The sequence below is a fragment of the Sylvia atricapilla genome, chromosome 15 (genome assembly GCF_009819655.1).
Source record: "Sylvia atricapilla isolate bSylAtr1 chromosome 15, bSylAtr1.pri, whole genome shotgun sequence".
In the NCBI taxonomy this organism is placed as follows: Eukaryota; Metazoa; Chordata; class Aves; order Passeriformes; family Sylviidae; genus Sylvia; species Sylvia atricapilla.
The window spans coordinates 4,427,762-4,446,221 of NC_089154.1; the positions used below are offsets into that span (position 1 = coordinate 4,427,762).

The 18,460-nt window shown below is 41.7% G+C and overlaps 1 protein-coding gene across 1 annotated transcript in view; it reads left to right on the forward strand.

The window, feature by feature from the left end:
• The window catches only part of SDK1 (sidekick cell adhesion molecule 1), a 391,189-nt gene that overhangs the window by 276,526 nt on the left and 96,203 nt on the right, over positions 1-18,460 (forward strand). The window contains exons 18-21 of the mRNA XM_066329767.1: positions 6,337-6,452; positions 9,446-9,638; positions 12,565-12,663; positions 17,179-17,370. Coding sequence (XP_066185864.1) covers positions 6,337-6,452; positions 9,446-9,638; positions 12,565-12,663; positions 17,179-17,370 — 600 coding nt within the window. The remainder of the gene's footprint in view (positions 1-6,336; positions 6,453-9,445; positions 9,639-12,564; positions 12,664-17,178; positions 17,371-18,460) is intronic.

Below are 18,460 nucleotides of genomic sequence, written 5' to 3' on the forward strand. Positions count from 1 at the left end.
CAGAGAATTGGTTTGCCCACAGAATTTGAATCCCTTTTGTGATTATGCTTGTAATTCATTACCTTGTTTATTTGCACATTTGAAGCTATCATAGCACCTTAACCTTCCATCTATTAAGGCCCAGGTTTGGACTTCACACTCTTTTTTCTTAAACCCCATAATTGACTCTAATTTCCCTTGATATTATGTGCAGTTATTATCATCCTTTATTGATTGGCTGTCTGTTGTCATTTATAAGGGTATAAATCCTCTGTTATAAATTAGGTGTAGTCAGTCCTGCATTCATGTTAATCAGAAAGAGTGTTCAGACTGCAGGCCAACCTCCAATGGCCTCTTTGGCTTTGTGTAATTCCTCAGTGCTGGGTAGATATAAAAAAACTCTGGATATTTCTGATTTATTTGATATTGGTATTTGCTGATAACTGTTAATAACTATATAATAATAATTATAACTATGTATATATTATATATATATATATTATTTATAATATATATGTAACACTATATAATAATGGATGCTGCCACCTCCTAATGAACCTTGCTGGGTTCACCAAAAGCACATGTCCTGTTTTAAAAAAAGAATTTGAAGCCTTTTTGCATTTAGAGCTGAAAAGGGAGACTGGATGGTATAAATACAACTTGAAACTGGATTAAGATCCAGTCCCCATGTGTAATGTGCTACTGTCCAAATCTCTGCTCCTTTATGTTTATTGTAGCTGAGAAAAGACAGGAAAATCTAGCGACTGTTTCTTGCTCTAGAATGTTTCTCCTAAACCAAATCAGCAGGAGTAAGAAAAAGCCATGTGTAAAACTGCCTTGTAAATCATATTCTGATTTTAATACGAGCAGAGATAAATGTCAAAGACACACACTCCCATCCATCCCCCTCTCCTACTACCACACCACCGCTGCCTCTGCTCTGACATGCATTAAATGATGTGAGCTGTGCTGGCAAGAACCTGTCTGTCTGCAGATGAAAAATACCTGCAACACCTCATACTAATCAAGAGTGCAGTGCAGCCAGACCCTGGGAGGAAATGAACCCTGGGAGCAGATCAGCCCATTGGCAGGAGCACATCAACATATTGGCACCTTTGTCATAGGGGGTATTGACTGCCCATAGGAGCTGTGGATTTATACCAGGAGTTAGTCTATTAATCCCTTATTAGTCCTCTGGCATTGCTTTAGCCACTGAAAACTAATCAGGCTGCTCCAAGCTCCTCGAAAATCACCAACTTCCAGAAGGCAGCCAAGCCCACGAGGTGCTGAGGGATCTGAACTTGGAGGGAGCTGGTGTGTAATGTCAGTGAGATAAAATGTCAGAGAGACTTACTGGCAGAGCACTGAACATCCCAGCATGAGGGTCAGACAGGTTGACTGTCTCTAAAATCTTGAAAGTCTTTTCAGAGTGATATTCATCCTAATCCTTTGATGCTCTGTATATATAGGTCTGTCTTCATCAGAGTTTCTCCAGCTGTTCCTTGCTTTGATGTTACTTTTCACAGGGATTTGTGCCAGCCCTCTGCATAGGGCAATTTTACTTATTTAAGCAGTGTCCTGCAGGACTTCTCGTTGCCATATGAAAAGTTTCCCAACAGAAGAATAGCTTTGTGAAGGTGTAAACATCTTTCTGTGGCGACAATATTGTCTCTGTTCTGTACTGTTGGGCATGTTTGCCTTTTTCTGCAGGCTGATTGGACAAAGCAGCAGCTTCCACACCTTGCTTTGGCTCTATCCCTTTTTTCTCCCCACTGTGAATATCTCTGAACTTCTCTCTCTTTGAAAAACTCCCACCATACCTTAGATGTAGGCAGGGCAGGGTTTACAAGTAGAGACATTGCTTCCATTAGCCTCTCCATTGACTTTAACCACTCCTGTTCCTGCTTTTAGTGCCATTTCTTTCTTTTGATGCACATCTCAAAGGCCAGTCTTATATCCCAAAGGTCACAGTTCTCAATGTGTACTTGAATATTGATTTGTTTTCCCTTCTTTGCCATGCATGGACACCTTGCCAGGCCAAGAAAGTGTGAGCAAAAGCCCTTCTTGAATAAAAGTCACTAGACCAGTGAGTCTTGATGGTGTAGAAAGGATAAAAGGAAGAGGAGTCTGTTCAGCCAGGTCCAAAGTAGCTTCTTCCTGAGGCACTAAGAGATGAAGCAGAGAAATGTGTATGACTGAGGTAGCAGAGCCAGAGAAAACCCAGTTAACTGAAAGCTTCCTGCTTTATGTAGGAAATAATCTCGAAAAAGGAATCCCTGACTGCAGAGTGTTCTCTGCAACCATTCACATTATCTCAGCGAAATGATATTTTCCTTAGATATATATAGAGCATCAAAAAGATATTTTCCTTATTTTCCCTTGGGCTTTCTTGGCAAAAAATATCTTAAAGATCCTGGTTCTCTTCCTTTGGGGATCCTCCCACATCCTTGGAGCACCCACGGCTGTTTTGAGCCCAGCTGCTCCTGTGCAGAAGCAGGTTGTAATTGTAGTGGCTGGGTTTTTATCTTGCTTAGATGTCATTTGTCAATACTGCTTTTATTTTATTTTTAAATGATTTCACAAGGTGGTGAAATTAGCAGTTGTCTCAGAGAGGCCCCTGGCCCCCAGCTCTTAACAAAGAAATAAAATGTTGTCTGTGTGAGGGACACGCAGGAAAGGAAGGAGGCAGGAACACCAAGTCGTCAGTTAGTGCCAAATCTCACACTGCTGACTTTCAGAATTCACATTTTCTGATGTGTCGAGTTACAGAGACCACTTTTCCTGTGCAGCCACTGCTGTTCAGAGCTGCCAGCAGGGAGCAGAGGGCAGAGGCTTCCCAGGAGGAATTACAAGCCTCCACCTCCCCACGCTCCCATGGGATGCGCAGCTCAGCACACCAAGCTGGTGCATTACAGAAACAACCAAATCCTCACCTACAGGAAAACCTGCAGTTCCACAAGCCTGCCTGAGACAGAAAAGCTGCCACTTTGACAGTCAGGAGCTGCAGAGGAGCCTTTTTTCTGAGCCTGTGTTGAAGATCTATATTTAGGAGCAGGAGTCTGGCAGACAGAAACTCCGCGGGATTTACATGCTGTTTGCACATGGCCAGAGACAGAATAATTCCATGTACACATGCTTAACCTCAGTGCCTTGTCTCCTCTCAATTATCTTGTCAGTGAAACCCTTTTAATGGTTTTTATCTAGAGTGCTTCCATGACCTTTTCTACTTGGAATGCTGTACATTAACCCGCAGTCCCGGGGGCTGAGCTCTCCGTAGATTTCCAACCACATGAACTTTATCAGGAGGAGAGTAACAGTTGGTTGTGTCTGACCAATTTGATCTGCAGCTCTGAGATGGCTCCCAGATGGATCTCCAGTGTGAGATGGCTTTGGAATACTTGCAGACATGATGAAGTACAAGTTTAAAAGCTGGGAGTGTAAATGCTTGGGGATTACTGCAGAAACACCTGTTTGACATTGGCAGCTTCTGTACAGCTTGACAACACATTTGTAGGGAGAGGACAGATACCTACCACTAAATTAGAAAATCCCTTGTGCAGACAGCCACAGCTTCAGGAAGTTACTCTCCATGATCTTGGAAAAGTATTCGAGTTTTTAAGTGACCAGAAGGTCAATTCTGATTTAGCTTCTCTCAAACTTCTTTTCTTTTTAAAATGCAGAACTGCTCAGATACCCAAGGAAGTCTTTAATATCAGCACATAAAAGGAGAATTTTATACTGGCACTTTGAAGTAAATTTGAGATTATAATGCCAATATTTTACTGATTAAAAATATAAAAATGTATTACATTATATCTTCTGCAGTCTAATTAAGATTATGCATATCAGATAGACCATGTTCTTTCTATCTTTTAAAGGCATTAATTGAGATGCAGATGTTGATTTTTCAATAAAGATATCCAAGGAGGAATTATGATATAAATAATGATTTCCAACATTCTGAAGCTTTTATGTTTTCTGTTCATAAGTTTTTTTCCATTTTTCATGTTACAGCAGGTGTTTTCTCTGCTATGACCATTTATTCTTGATTCAAAAAATGGTCTCCTAAAGAACAAAAAATATTTCTTTTTTTAAAAGAAATAACTAATGCATTTGGTTATCCACATTCCTAAAACTGTAGTTAACCTATCCTGAAGGGTTTGCCTGAGCTTTTTGTGAGGACCACAAATGAAAACCTGGAGGTGATGCTCAGCTGATTTAGCCTTCCTGACAGCAGGAGATTAGCCTATCAGTGATATCCTGGTGAATTTCTGATAACAAACTAACATGAAGACCTGCAACACAATTTTCTTTTGCAATACAAAAATCTCTGGCAGTTAAAATATCTGAATATGCAAATATGCAGGAAAGTAAGAATTTGGACTTTAAAAAATTTTATGCTTGTTAACCATTAATTATACGAGGTACTGCACACAAAAGCAGATTCAAATATATCTTGTGGCTCTCATAACAAACAGTTTCATCAAGAACATGAATAAGAAAAAATGCATTTAGTGGGGTCTGTGGCCAAAGCAACTCATTATGACTGTAGAGTGACTTTAATATTTATGACTGTGTCTCAGGATGATTTGGTGAATCTCTTAACTACAAAAACTTTATGATGTCTACAGGTCATTCAGATAATAGTATAACCTTCCAAAAGCACACAGGGAATTATGATACATGGCAGGAAATAGGGTCCAGATTCTAATGAAAATTTAGAGTACTATCAGATACTCTGCTTCCAGAACTCAATAATTATGCATAGTTCATAAATTGTGACATCAAGTTTTAAATTAGGGCAAGAAAGTTGTGACTAATATGCAGCTACTGAGGTTAAAAAAAGCATGCAGAGCGATGTTCTGAAGCCATGGCAGAATCTTCAGGGAATTTTAGTGACAGAGGCCAAGGGAGTAGACGTTCTTGTCATTTCAAACCTGACATCCTTGAGGATTTCTCCATTTTTCTCTGTTGATATTTCTGGGCTGTGCACATCTCTGATAAGTGTGCACTGTCCTGTCTTACTGTAGTGTCGACACTAGTTAAGAATAATGCCCCTTTATGTCTCTTCCAAACAAATAATAACTTTTTTGCTGCGAAAAGGGACAATTTTGCATTTTTGAACTTCTTTTCTTCTCCACACAAAGACTCATCTTCCAATGAGTCTTTGGAACTTTAAAAGTTTGGAACTTTAAAAGTTTCTGCCCTGTTTTTGCAAAGGGTGGAGCAAACCACCATTCCTCAGTGGGAATCGTGGGTACTCCTCAGAAGCACAGATCGTTGGGCTTTGGCAGAAACTTTCCCTTGGAAGCAGAAGGAACAAAGCCTTGCAGGCTTCAAAACCACTTGTGGATAGTTCCTCTTTCATAGAATACAAATGCACATGGCTGTCAATAGTGATATTTTTGAAGCATTATTAAGCTTATTTTATAGGATTTAAAGTGTCTTAGTCCATTTTTTTGTACTCAGATAGCAGTTTTCTTCTTAAAATTACTATAAGCTTGGTAATTTCAGAAAAATAGGCCTGTCTATTAATATTCTTCCCTCTGAGAACTATAGAAATGATGTCTTAAAGCAGTAAGTTGAAGAAATTGCTTGGAATGAGACATTTTATTAAATGGTGAGATATTTAAGTGCTGGTTTTGGCTGTTTGAAGGCAGCATGCCTTTATGTTCCATGCTTTCTTTTGTATTGAGAAAACATCTGTCTAATTAAATCCTTGGCATAAAATGTTTATGCAACTTTTAGTAGATTAGAGGATATATTGGCTCAGGATATATATAATCAATTCAATATACATGAATGCATATCATATCAAGATAAAATGAGAACAACTCCCAGTTCCCAAGAAAAATCTTTACTGCATGTGATATGACTGCTCCTAATTCTTTAAGCAGCAGTAAATAATAAACAGATGCTGTTGCCAGATTATAATTCACAATTAGAACCTTAATTGTGCGAGCTCCGTGTTTTCTTGTCTGATCTGGGGAATTGAGCAGCATTAAAGGGCTCAAGAAATTCCTCTCAGAAACTCTTCATTCTCTGTGCACTCATGGATGACTGAAAGAGCTGTGCTCACCTATCTTTACGTGGCTCCTGCCTCAAGTCTTTCTGAGAAACTCCTCTGCAGGATAATAAGCTGCAGAAACCATTTCTTCTCCTGCCCTTGAAGGATTCTCCAATACAGGGTGAGAAATTAACCCAATTACCCAGCTTTCCAAATGGCTGCTGTTTCAGGGGAAGCGCATCCCTCTCTCAAGGCTGTTATAACTCTGTGACTGGCGAGTGACACTCAGTGGGTTCTGTGTTCATTTTTCCCTTTTTTCCCCTCATTCCCTCTCTGCTGCCTGGGAGCAGTGCCCACAGCCCCACCTCAGAACGTGCAGGTCGAAGCCGTGAATTCCACAACCATCCAGTTCTTCTGGAACCCTCCACCCCAGCAGTTCATCAACGGCATTAACCAAGGATACAAGGTGAGTACAGGCTTCAAATAACAGTCCTGGCTTAGGCTGGAATTCCAACCTTATGATCTCTGAACCTCCAGAGTGACTCTGTGCTTCCAGGAGTATCTTACATGGGTAAAATGGCGACAGAAATGAGCAGGTGTTGCTCCTGACAGGGCTTGGAGCAGCCTGGGATAGTGGAAGGTGTCCATGCCCATGGCAGAGGTTGGAGCTGGATGATCTTCAAGTCCCTTCCAACCCAAGCCATTCTGTGATTCTAATATTTGCAATTTATGTAAGTTCTGAAAAGGGAATGTGTCATAGCCTAGAAGTCCTTATACCTTTGTCACTTTCCTGGAGAGTTTCCAAAGCCAGAAAGCAATTCCATGTCAGTTTGGAAAGTCACCTCAGGAGATGTGTCATTGTGGCACTGAAAACCAACCTTGAGGTTTCTGTTTATGCTAATGCACAATCACCATTCATTTCACTGGGAACCAAGGCATCACACTTAATATTTGCCTGGACTTTCCCACTGTGGTGATATGTGAGAATGTAGAATTTATTAATCAGGCAGTATCTGTTAGAGTGCACAGAGCAGATAATGCTTTACAGAACCTCTGACCAGTGGAGTGTTTGCTGAGGAACTTGGTAGGGTGCTCTGTTCTCACTTAACAGAACCTCCATCCGTGATTCAGCAGTCAGGGCATAATAAATGAAGGCTTTGAAAACTTCCATAGAGAGAACAACAAGAAATCTTGCAGGAATCTCAGAGCAGGAAAAGGGAAGACAGGTGTGGTTCATGGGCAGGGAGGAGCAAGTTAGATTTGACTGTTGGGTAAAAGGACATGGAGTGATTTGAGGAGATAAGTTGTGAATGAAGGGATTGTACATGGATTTGACATTTTCCAGAAAACTTGATCCTTCTCTGGGAATGTCTCAGAGTGACAGAGAAACTGAGACAGACAGAGATATGCATGGGAATTTTTCATATTTCTGCCCAGACCAATGTATTTCTCATGAAGACCAGCAGTGGTTTGAGAATCTCACTGCTGAATAAGTAAATATATACATGGAGATGTGTGTGTCTGCTTCTGGCAGGGATAGAATCAGCTCTCAAGGCTCAGTGACTGACAGGGCTGCAGCACAATACCCTGAAACTCCAGCACAGAAATAACACTTGGCTTCTGTTCAGACTCTGGAGGATAAAAGCACTTTTGGGGTTCAGTGGACTGCAGTGCACTGTAATTTTCTGGTGCAGGTCCAAGCACAGTGAGCCCACATTTGCAAAAGCCTTATTTGAGATTTTCATTCTCTGTTGTATTCAGATTTTCAGTCTAAAGATCCTTCATCTCATTGTATAGCTGCCTCTAATTTATGTTTCCATTTCTTCAGCAATGCTATAAAAGAAGTAAAATTGTCATTTGTATCTGTCAGTGGCCAATGAAAACTTCTGAAATTATCAAAATTTGTATTTCTTTGGATTTCTTTGATTGCAGTAGATTGCCACAGCGTTACCATCCTGTTTCTCCCAGGGGTTGGGAATTGCAGTACAAAGACTGTGTGAGATCATTTCTGTCACTTATTTCTACAGAGCAGCTTTGTGTATGATTTATAAATTTCTAGTAGTCAAAGCCAATTCTTTGCCTTTCTTAAGGATTAAACCTATTTTTTCCTTTAACTGACAAAATTGTTCACTTGTATTTTCTGCACACATTTCCTCACGAACCTGCAATGAAATGCACTCAAGAGTTCAGTCCTCCAAAGTTATAAATGCCAATTGTAATCCACAGAGGTGATTTAGAAAAGAAAATAAAACTTATATCCTCTTCAGCCATTATACATTTTTATCTTTTCTTTGAAATTTATTTGCATTTCAATAAGTTGTAAAGTGCACTTTCTCAAATATGAAATATTCCTCACAAAATTACTCCTAATAGTCCCCTAACTGTGCTTCTGGTTATCAGAGGCTCTAGACATTGGCTAAATGTGTCAAATATAGCTTATTAATCTCAGGTATCTAGTCATGTTTATGAGTCTGAAGTCAATACAAGTAGCACGATTTACACAGGTACTGAGTCAGCCCTGGAATTTTAACATTCTCCTGTAAGCCACATGATAAGGACTTTTGGACAAAATAAAAATTTCATAAACACTTTCAAGTTTTAGACCCCTAAGCCTTTAAGGTGATTTCAAAAATTGTTTCAGAATTTCAAAGTCATTTGCCAAAAAATGAATTTTTTAAGTCCTCATTTAGGTACCTACACATGAGGTATCGCGCTCTCAGAGATATTGATCGCCCAGAACATCCACTGAGATGAATGAAACCTGGAAGACTGAGCTCCTCTGACAAGCACCCTATTTTAAATGCATGAAAATGTCTTCAGGAGTCTAACTTTTGGGACTCAGGTGTTGAAAATTGTAGTAATCATCTTTACAACCATTTTCTATTCTTTCTGTAGTTCCAGAACCGCTTGAATCATTCACAGTGTGGATGTCCCCAGTCCACTGAGCTTGTAATGCTCCCAGCCTGTGAGGCAGGGCTGCTTACTGGGGAGCTCTGGAAAGGGGAGGAGGGGGTGTGTGTCCCCATCTCTCTCCCTCTGATCCCAAGAATCTCCCCAGACTTGAGTGATCTTTAAAATAACAAGATAAAGCATTTATGACAGAGTAGCACTGAAAGTACTTTTCTTCCTTCAGCTTGCTTTCAGCAGCAGAGACCGGCCAGGCTGATGAGACAAAAGGCTCATGTCATCTGAATAATGATTTGCCATAATTTTGGAATTGCTCAGTAGCAGCCGTGGAGAATTGCAATGCTGGTGTATCCCCATCAGCAGTGAGTGCTACAGACATCCCTCCAGTGTCACAGTGCTGCATCCATCTGTTCAGCATCAGAGCTGACAGTAGTTTAACAGCATTGCTTGGTTCTTTGCAATCAGATTAAGATGGTTTTGGCAGCCAAACCCGCTTTGATTCCAAATAGACACAACTTCTAATGAGAGCTCATCCATGTTTAAATTTCCCAGCTCCTGGCGTGGCCAGTGGATGCTCCAGAGAGTGTGACAGTGGTCACCATCGCTCCAGATTTCCATGGCGTTCACAGTGGCTGCATCACCAACCTGAAGAAATTCACCAGCTACTACACCTCAGTGCTGTGCTTCACCACCCCAGGGGACGGCCCTCGGAGCCCTCCCCAGCTCCTGCGCACCCTGGAAGACAGTGAGTACCCAAATTGTTACATCTCCCTGCTTAAAATTGCACCTCAGCTTCACTCTGCAATCTCTTCTCATCTGACCTTGTGTCAGATGAAGACCTCACCAACTTTTCCCTGGGTGTTCTTTTATCCTGTGGCAAATATTTGATTTTTTTGTTTGTTTCATTATGGACTAAACCTGGATGAATTTTTTAATATTGGTGATTAGCTAAGAACTTCATAGTCTGGTTCAGCCAACACACAATGTGTTATGTCTGTGAATCCTTGTGCTCTTAAATCCATGTTCAGGCACCCAAATAAACATGAATTGATCTTCTTAGGAACTGAGCATTGGAGCTTCCTGTGGAGGTCAGTGATTAATTTGCAATTGTTTCCTGCTGTTACTCAATAAATGGAAAATATCTGTATCTATATTATATTGCAAGTGTTTGTGTGAAAGAGCCAGGATCACAGCAAGGCAGTATCTTCCATCCTGAAAAACTGGAGGCAGGAGGAAATAAATGTACTGGATAGTTTAGCATATAAATTATTTCCTTGTTCAGAAAAAGGTTTGGTCTCTGTGACCCCTTGAAGTTGTTTTCTCAAGACACCTTTGGGCCTAACAAGTGCAGTGTGTGTGATGCAGATAAATTGCAGTGGCCCTCACAGCCCGCTGTGTCCACAGTCCAGATCTTGGCTTTGGCCAGTGCCTCGGGAGCATCATAAACACTGCTGCACATTTGCAGCTTTAAACCAGAATAAAAATGTCTAATTTATCCATTAAAGTATAGTTTTTAGAAATACTGCCTTAATAGGGATCTTTTGGGTTAGTCAGTGTTCCAGTAAAGAAGAATCCATTAACATTCTCAGGAGCGAGGCTCAAAGTGCTAATCCAATTTTTCACGAGATACTTTTGAAGGAACCTGGAGAAAATTACTTTCCCATGGATTTTTCCTGGTGTGGTTACTCTCCTCTATGTACTAGAACAGGTTGCCAGAGGTAGGAATTTAAGGACCAGAAATCTGTGTGAGCCACTAATCTGAGCTCCAACTTGTGTGTCTGGGATGAAAGCAAAAGTTGTGGTGGAAAGAGAAACGTGCATTAGGTTCCTCTGTGCATTATCAGCTTTTTTGCCCATTTTCCTAAGGGAAAAAAACTTTAGCCAGTGATGATTTGTAAATGTGTTTTAGTTCTGTCTTTTCCCTCTCAGCCTGGTAGAACTCTGTGGTTGATATCAGTGAGTGCAGAAGGGAAGAAACCAAAGATACAAAACTCCTTGGATTTCACAAAAAGTAATCTGCTGAGAAGAGGAAAGAGACTGTTAATGTTTCTGCTGAAGGAAAGGCTGCAGAAATGACCCTTAAATGCTTTCCACAAAGTGGGAGCAGGGGCAGAGTCACTGCCCTGTCTCATTGAGGCTATCTCAGGGAAATGTGGGGATCACATGGAAGAGAATTCCATCACGAAACACAAACCAAGAGAGAGCCAGACCTGCATTTTCTAGATAATCTGAGACATTTCTTGGTGTTTCCAGCTACATGCTGCAAGGAGCTTCAGCAGGAAAGATGAGCAGGATTGTATTTATTTATTTACTAATCCTGTAGAATTGCTTCCCTGGGTTTTCACAGTGATGGGGAAGTTCAGTGCAGGATGGTGTAGTGCAATCTTGCCAGAGAACTCCTTGAAGCTGAGTTGCTTCAGGATTTATGTAGTGGGAAAAAAAGATTTGAAAGGCCCGTCATTCATGTTCACAGGTGATCATTTTCTGTCTGGATGGCAAAGTTAGGCAATCCTTTAGGAGAACAGGGATCTGTTTGCTGACAAGCTGTAGGTGAAATAAAACCTGACATCCAGTCAGAAGTGTCGTGTCCTGGTCTGGAGTCACCTGCACTTGTGTTTGCTGATGACTTTAAAATTGGGCTGCAACTGCAGGGGCTGATTGGAGCAGAGCTTTGTGGGTGTGTGGGTTCCATGGTCCCAAACAGTGATAATTAATTCCATGCTCCTGTTGGGCATTCCTGGGATCTCTATGGGATCAGCAGTTCTGTGGTGCTTTGACTACTGGGTCCTGCAGAGTGGATTTGGAAATTTCCTCCCTGGGACTGCAGAACTGCAAATGGGGTTGTAGCTGACCTACTGGCAAGGTTTGGGCTTTTTTTGTCATAGCTGCAGGGGAATGAGAGGCTGGACTAAATTGAAGAGGAAACAAAACATGAAATTGCAGACAAGAAATTGCCAACTGATGTCAGTGGAGCTGGAGGATACTCGGGCAGGCATCCAATGACAGAAGCACAGTGAATATAAAGTGAACAAAACCTCCTTTTTCCAGTACATCGATTGAGGACAGAACAGCATTTGGATCAAAAATCAGTCAGGTTGTCTTCCTTGAAGATCAAAATTGAGGGAGGATGGCATATTCTTGACAGTCATTCCATTTTATGCTCTTTCATTGCACACTGGGGAGCTGAAATTTTTAAGAGCTCTTGAGCTACATCATAAAAACCCTTTAAAAAGTTTCACACACTTGTATTCATTTTACAGAAGACAGTTGCCATTATGTTGGACATTTTTAGAGTTGTTTTGAGGGAATTTTTCCAAGCAGTGTCTCGTGACTCTGTCCTTGCTGTGACCTTGCATAGAGAAAAGGCTCTTTCCAAGTGAGGAGATTGCTGGTGGTTGCTGCACAAAACAGGTAAACACCTCTCAGGTACCCTTGAGGGAAAACAGCAATGTTAGATCTCCACACACGTGGGATGATGACTGGGTGAAATAATTGACATGGTGTTAAGCCAGAGTGTTTCTTCCCAGCTTGCATTCTCCTCTCACCAAGGTTCCAGCCTTCCTCAGCCCTGGCCCAGGGACATATTTCTCCATCCCTAACCCTACCACGTGAATCTGATCTCAGTTAAGTGAGGTTCACCTATTAACAGCTTTCCTTTCCTCATTTGCCAGAGCCAGGAGCTGTGGGCCACCTGAGTTTCACAGAGATTCTGGACACCTCACTCAAGGTCAGCTGGCAAGAGCCTGTAGAGAAAAATGGCATCATCACAGGTATCAGCTGCTATCTCTGCCTTTTTTTATTTTTCCTGTTCAGTGTGTGTGGGGTGGAATGTGTTGTTGCAGTGAAAAACTGTGTAATGGAGCATTTAGGGAGAATTTGGGTTATTGCTGATTTCCTGGCCCCTCCTCTGGGTAATTGAGATGTCACCAGGGAGCGTTACACAAAGTACAGCTCCAATTACTGGCAGCTCATGATTGTGGTTACTGGAAAAGCAGTTTGTGTTAGAAATCAGCTCCCCACAGGGTGTCTGGTCTTGTTAAATCCTCCCTGACCTCCACCTGCTTTACTGAATTTTTGAAATTTGTGAGACCGTGCTTGGCCTTTGCCCCAAGAGTGGGGGGTCCCTACATGAAGTTCACAGCTGCAAAGTCTGGATTGGCATTGCTGAGGTTTGCAATCAAGACCAAGCCTGAAATCAGCAGAATCCTTCCTCTGTGATCAAGTGGTCTGGCTGTGGACTGCGTGACGGAATTTGCATGTCATTACTTAATCTGTTCTAAACAACCACAAGGGTTCAGAACTCTCTTGTTCCCCTTTGATGAGTCTGCCATTTGACAAGCTATTTATCTATTTACTGCATGCCAGTGTAGACACAACAGCAGCAACTTTATTATTTTTCATAAAGGAAGGTGTATATACTTGAGTAAGCCTCTAGTTCTTATCAAGAGACGCAATATTGTTTTCAGATGGGAAACTATTGCAGCTGCACAGGATGGACATTCCATTTAACAAAGCCTTTTTAGCACAAAGAAGCTCCCAGTTTTTCAATTACTGGAGGTAGTTGGGAAGAGAGAAAATCATTTCATGTGGCTCAAAATATTGTGGGTTTGGAACATTAAAATGTTTATTTAAAAAAAAAAAAACTGTGTTCCGATTTTTAAAAAATGCATTTTAGGAGTTAAATCCCCCAGATTTTCTGACCCTTGACCACTGAAATGTTATATCAGTCTAATTTCCTGAAGCATTTTAACTTTGCCAGGTGTAATTATTTTGATAGGGTTTCACTTGTCAGTGTTTCCCTTGGTGACGTGCACCATTCGTAGCGGTGTGCTCTGAGCTGTTTGTGGAATCCTCATGCAGATCATCTCCTGCCTCTCCACCATGGAAACCTGCCTGAAATATGCACTGATTTAAGTGGTTTGAGAACAGAAACTAATGACTCCTGAAAGCAGAGCAGTATTGATTCAGTGAGGATGGCCAAAGCCTTTCAAGCCCAAGTGCTTAAATTTAGGTACCTCCATCCAGGATGATGTAATACTGATCCTTGTTAAGCAGCAGGTAGCAGCTCTGTGCTTGGTGCTGCAGAATCACTTTGCTAAAAACAAGCTGCCCCCTCCCAAAATGGGTTGAAACCCGATGGAGCCAAAAGATGGACTGGGTTATACCTGGGGTAAATCGTTTCAGAAGGAATTAACTGAAGACCTTCTCTTATTCAGGACAAAACACCAGTGTGAAAATGCCCAGCAGAGTCTATAAGGAGAAAGAAACCTCCTTAATGATGCAAATTGCATTTGGGATAGAAGAACAGCAAAATTGTTCATGCCCTGAGCACCTCAAAGGTTTAGAGAGGGCTGCTTGGAGATCTGAGTGCTCAGGGAGGCAATTATTCATCATTTCTGTTCATTGATGTCTTTACTGGACCTTCTTGTTCCCTGCACAGGCGCTGGGAGGAGGGAAGCGCAGAGAGGGTGCCCAGCAGCCAACCTGCTCAGGGAAATTGCCCATTACTCTTGCTGTAAATCTCAGTATCTTCCTCGTTCCCTCGGCAAACATTGATTTATGAGGATCTGGATGTGGACGGACAGTTTGTGATTGGGTGTAGTGCTCTCGCGTAGAGAATTTACTCCACATCAACAGAAAATTATTTCTGAAACTCCTGTGGTCATTAGTTCCCGTTAGGCAGAGTTTTGTGCAGTGCCAAAGCGTGGGGGAAGGATCTGTGGCACCTTCCCTGTCCTCACTAACTCCGAAACCGGGGGAAACCCTCTGGAAAATCCCCCTGCACATTTCTGCCAGGGATCACATCTGCAACACAGGGAGTGTGTTCTCAGCAGCCACATGGCCCAGAGTTCTGCCCATCTGCCACTCAGTGTGGCTGAAGTGCTACTTGGGGGTGCAGTGCTTGCTGTTCCTGTCCTTCAGCACCTTTTTTTCTTTTTTTAATCTGTTTTTGTTATGCCTGATTGCGTTTGGCTTTGTGTCTGCTCGCTGTGTACGTACACATTTCCTGTTCTCATCTTTTGTATGACTGGAATTTAACTATACATTGGGGACTGAAATCCCCGACAGTAAATACTGCCTCGTTGCCTTTTCTTCAATTTACACAGCAACTCGGGATATTTTTCTTGGTGAACATTTTTATTTTTTTTCCCCCCCAGAAAATAAATACATAGGGACTATGTGCTTAATGGGCGGGAAAGCTGGGTCTCATCCTGTGGTCACAAGGGAGAAGAGATAAAATGTCCAAAGAATAATCATCAACATTTGATGTATAACCTAAGCTTATCCAGATGGGAGAGGAGATATCTCAATCACTGAAGATTGCCTGGTGCATGCTGAGTGACACTTTCCATTGTCCGTAAGCAACAAATGCTTAGAGGGAGCATTAAAAGTCCCCTGCTTATCTTCCTCCGGTTATTTATTGTCTGGAGCAGGCTGCACCCACAGCTATTGAAAGAAAAGGATGTTTGTGATGGCCCTTCTGTGTGCATCTCCTTCGTGCCTCTTCACTGAGCATCAAATGCAGGGGACAGTCAGCCCCCACCTTTCTGCTCATCCTCTGTTAATTCAGGCAACACAGTCCTTAAACTTTGCCAAAATCTTCCTACAGATTGCAATCCTGTCTGTGCTACATCAAGTCTGATCTGACAAATTATTCTTAAGCCTTTTCAGAGAGCATCAAAACACCACAGTGTTTTCAAGACATTGGTGAATTACTGAGTTAATTAATTCCCACTCAGACACTTGTTTAAAACCAGTTCCAGATGAGTATTCAGGAGTTTTTCCCCTTCCCCTCTGCAGTGCAGAGTCAGAGAAGCATTTGTGGTGTAGCTGGAATTGTTGAAGCATCACCTCCTTTTATCACTGCCCTCTCACCTGAAAAGTAATTAGTGACTGTGTGAACACCCTGAGCCCATTTTCATGCAAAATCAGGTTAAGATGAATCCCTGTCAGTGATGGCTGCTCACAAGAGAGGACAGAGAACGTCTCACACCTCTCACACTCTTGCAGAAATACTTGTCTCATTGTTCTTTTGGCTCATGAGATGATGCTTTCTTGCTGATTAATACCATGAGGGATTTTGCTACGTCAGTTCATATATGTTAATCAGTTTATCAGGTCTTCTCATTAAAAAAAAAAAAAAAAAAAAAAAAAAATTAAAAAAACTCAAACCTTCAAGCCCTCCAACTGGTCTGAATTCCTCATCTTAGATGATGGGAACAGGAACCCAGTAGGGAGTTTCTCTAGCCAGTTTGCCTTGTGCATGGTTCACTCAGTGGGATTCCTTTCTGTTAGTCCTTTTCACTCACTTCAATTTCACAGGCATTCAAGAGCTATGTGTATTTTTTTTTTTTCACCTTCTGAGTCAAATCACAAAGAAAGTGGCAATCAAGCAAACTTTTCAGACTTGCTTTCCGGGGACTGGCACAGCGAGGTTCACCTGGGTTCAGATGAGAATAAAGTGGGACTGGGCAGGAGGAGGACAAGCAGATTTGGAGGTAAAATTGAGCAAATCAGACAGTGGAAAGTTTCAAAAGTTCTTGGAAGGCAAGTGGTTATCAAAGAGATAAAAAGGAAAGCCTGGTTATGATAGAAGAATAATATGGAGGTCAGGGCAGGTGCAGCTTTGGACAATGCATTGGCTCCAAGACGGTTCTGAAAGAAAGGATAATGATTCACCCTGCTGAAGCATTTCTGCAAGGAACAAGCGGTGGGGAGTAAAGGTTTTTCAGTTCCTAGAAGATTCCCACAATGTTCCTGCCTGATAGTTATTGTCAGATTGAAATTGTCAGATTTCTAAGTATTTCTAGACAGGCAGCACTGAAGGTTACTTCAGCCTGCAAAGGGAGAAAGCCCTAGTTAGCACATAGGGATTTTTAATTAAATATCCCAGTAGATGTTAGACTTTCCAGTGTTTCTTCTCATTTGTTCTTAGAGTTCACAGAATGGAAGTCCACCTTTCTGTCAGGTTGTTTCCAGGTTTCCAGGCCATTTCATACCAAGCATAGGAAGAAAAGACAGCTGAGACCTCATGTTCTCCTGACAGGGAGATTGTGCTCTCTGGGCTACCTGTATCAATTGTTTATTGGAAATAACAATATTTTTTAAATCCTTGGGTATTTTAACCAGTGTTCACTTCCACAGGAGAGTTTTTTTCTGTTTATAGAAGGTGATCACAAGGAACAGCATAAGGATCAAGGATCCACCAGCGGCCAAAAGCAGAGGCAGGAATTCTCTGAGCTGTTGGAGAGCCGTGTTCCCCCTGACCTGTGGGTGTTTTGCAGGGTACCAGATCTCCTGGGAGGTGTATGGCAGGAACGAGTCCCGCCTGGCCCGCTCGCTGTCCAACAGCACCCTGGAGTACAAGATCACGGGGCTGGCCTCCCTCACCACCTACACCATCGAGGTGGCCGCCGTCACCGCCCAGGGCAGCGGCTGGGTCACCTCCTCCACCATCTCCTCTGGAGTGCCCCCAGGTTGGTCACCCTGCAGGGAACAAAACACTCCGTCTCATGTGTTCCTGTGGTGTTTCTGTGCTCCAAAGGTCATGGGTTGCTTCAATTCAGCAGTAATAAAAATGATTTTATTTGCAAAGCACTTGGAGTTCTTTGCCACGTAATTTGAGTTTAATTTTTGGAGTTCTTCGCCACGTAATTTGCGTTTAATTTTTGGAGTGTTAATGTGAAGATGTCTCCAGTTTGAAATTTCCAGGAAGTTGAGGATGTTTAATACAAATGCAAAAAGAAAAAAAAAGTTGTAGGTATGACAATGCAACGGACAAAGTAATAAAGTGGTTACAATACAGACTCTCTTGACATTTACAAAGTGACATCAGAATGAAACCTGAATCAATTCAAAGTATTGCTTTGGGGGGAAAAAACAGAGTTTGGGTGATATTAAAAGGGAAAGGATTTTCCATGTGGAAGTAATATAGCTTATGTCAACTATGAGTGTTTCACTCGTATAGTGAAACTAAAATCTTATTTACAAGAATTCGAAGTTGTGGCCTCACAAAATATTTGGGAGGAGGTAGTTCTGTCCCACATTTTCTGAATTACCATTTGGACACCTGAACGTTTACGCTTAGTGTATTTTGTTTTTAAAATTCGACACTCTGCCCCATCCAGTGTAAAAAGCAAACTAAATAGCCAATTCATACCTCAAATAAGCAGTTTCAGTTAATACAGAGGTTACAGAAGTAGAATTTTCCGAAGTGGAGCAGTTATTGCTCATCACTGAGGGAATCCAATTTTCCCCTTCTCCGGTATTATTTAACTTTTCTGTGTGTCCTAAAGTATGTTTGCCCTTCTTTTCCCTAATCACAGGTAATTGTGACAAGCTGCAGACTGGATCAATGCCATGATATCTGATGGCAGGATGCCTGCCAGATAACAGCATTATCCCACTTGGGCAGGGTTAGCTTATCGATTGTGGTTCCCAAATGTGAAGTAAGAACCAAGAAATGCTGGGTATTTGTGCATACCTGAAATATATGCCAAAACCCTGGCCATTTTTGGCCTGTTGCAGTTGCACAGAGTGCAGCATTATCATAAAATTACAGAATGG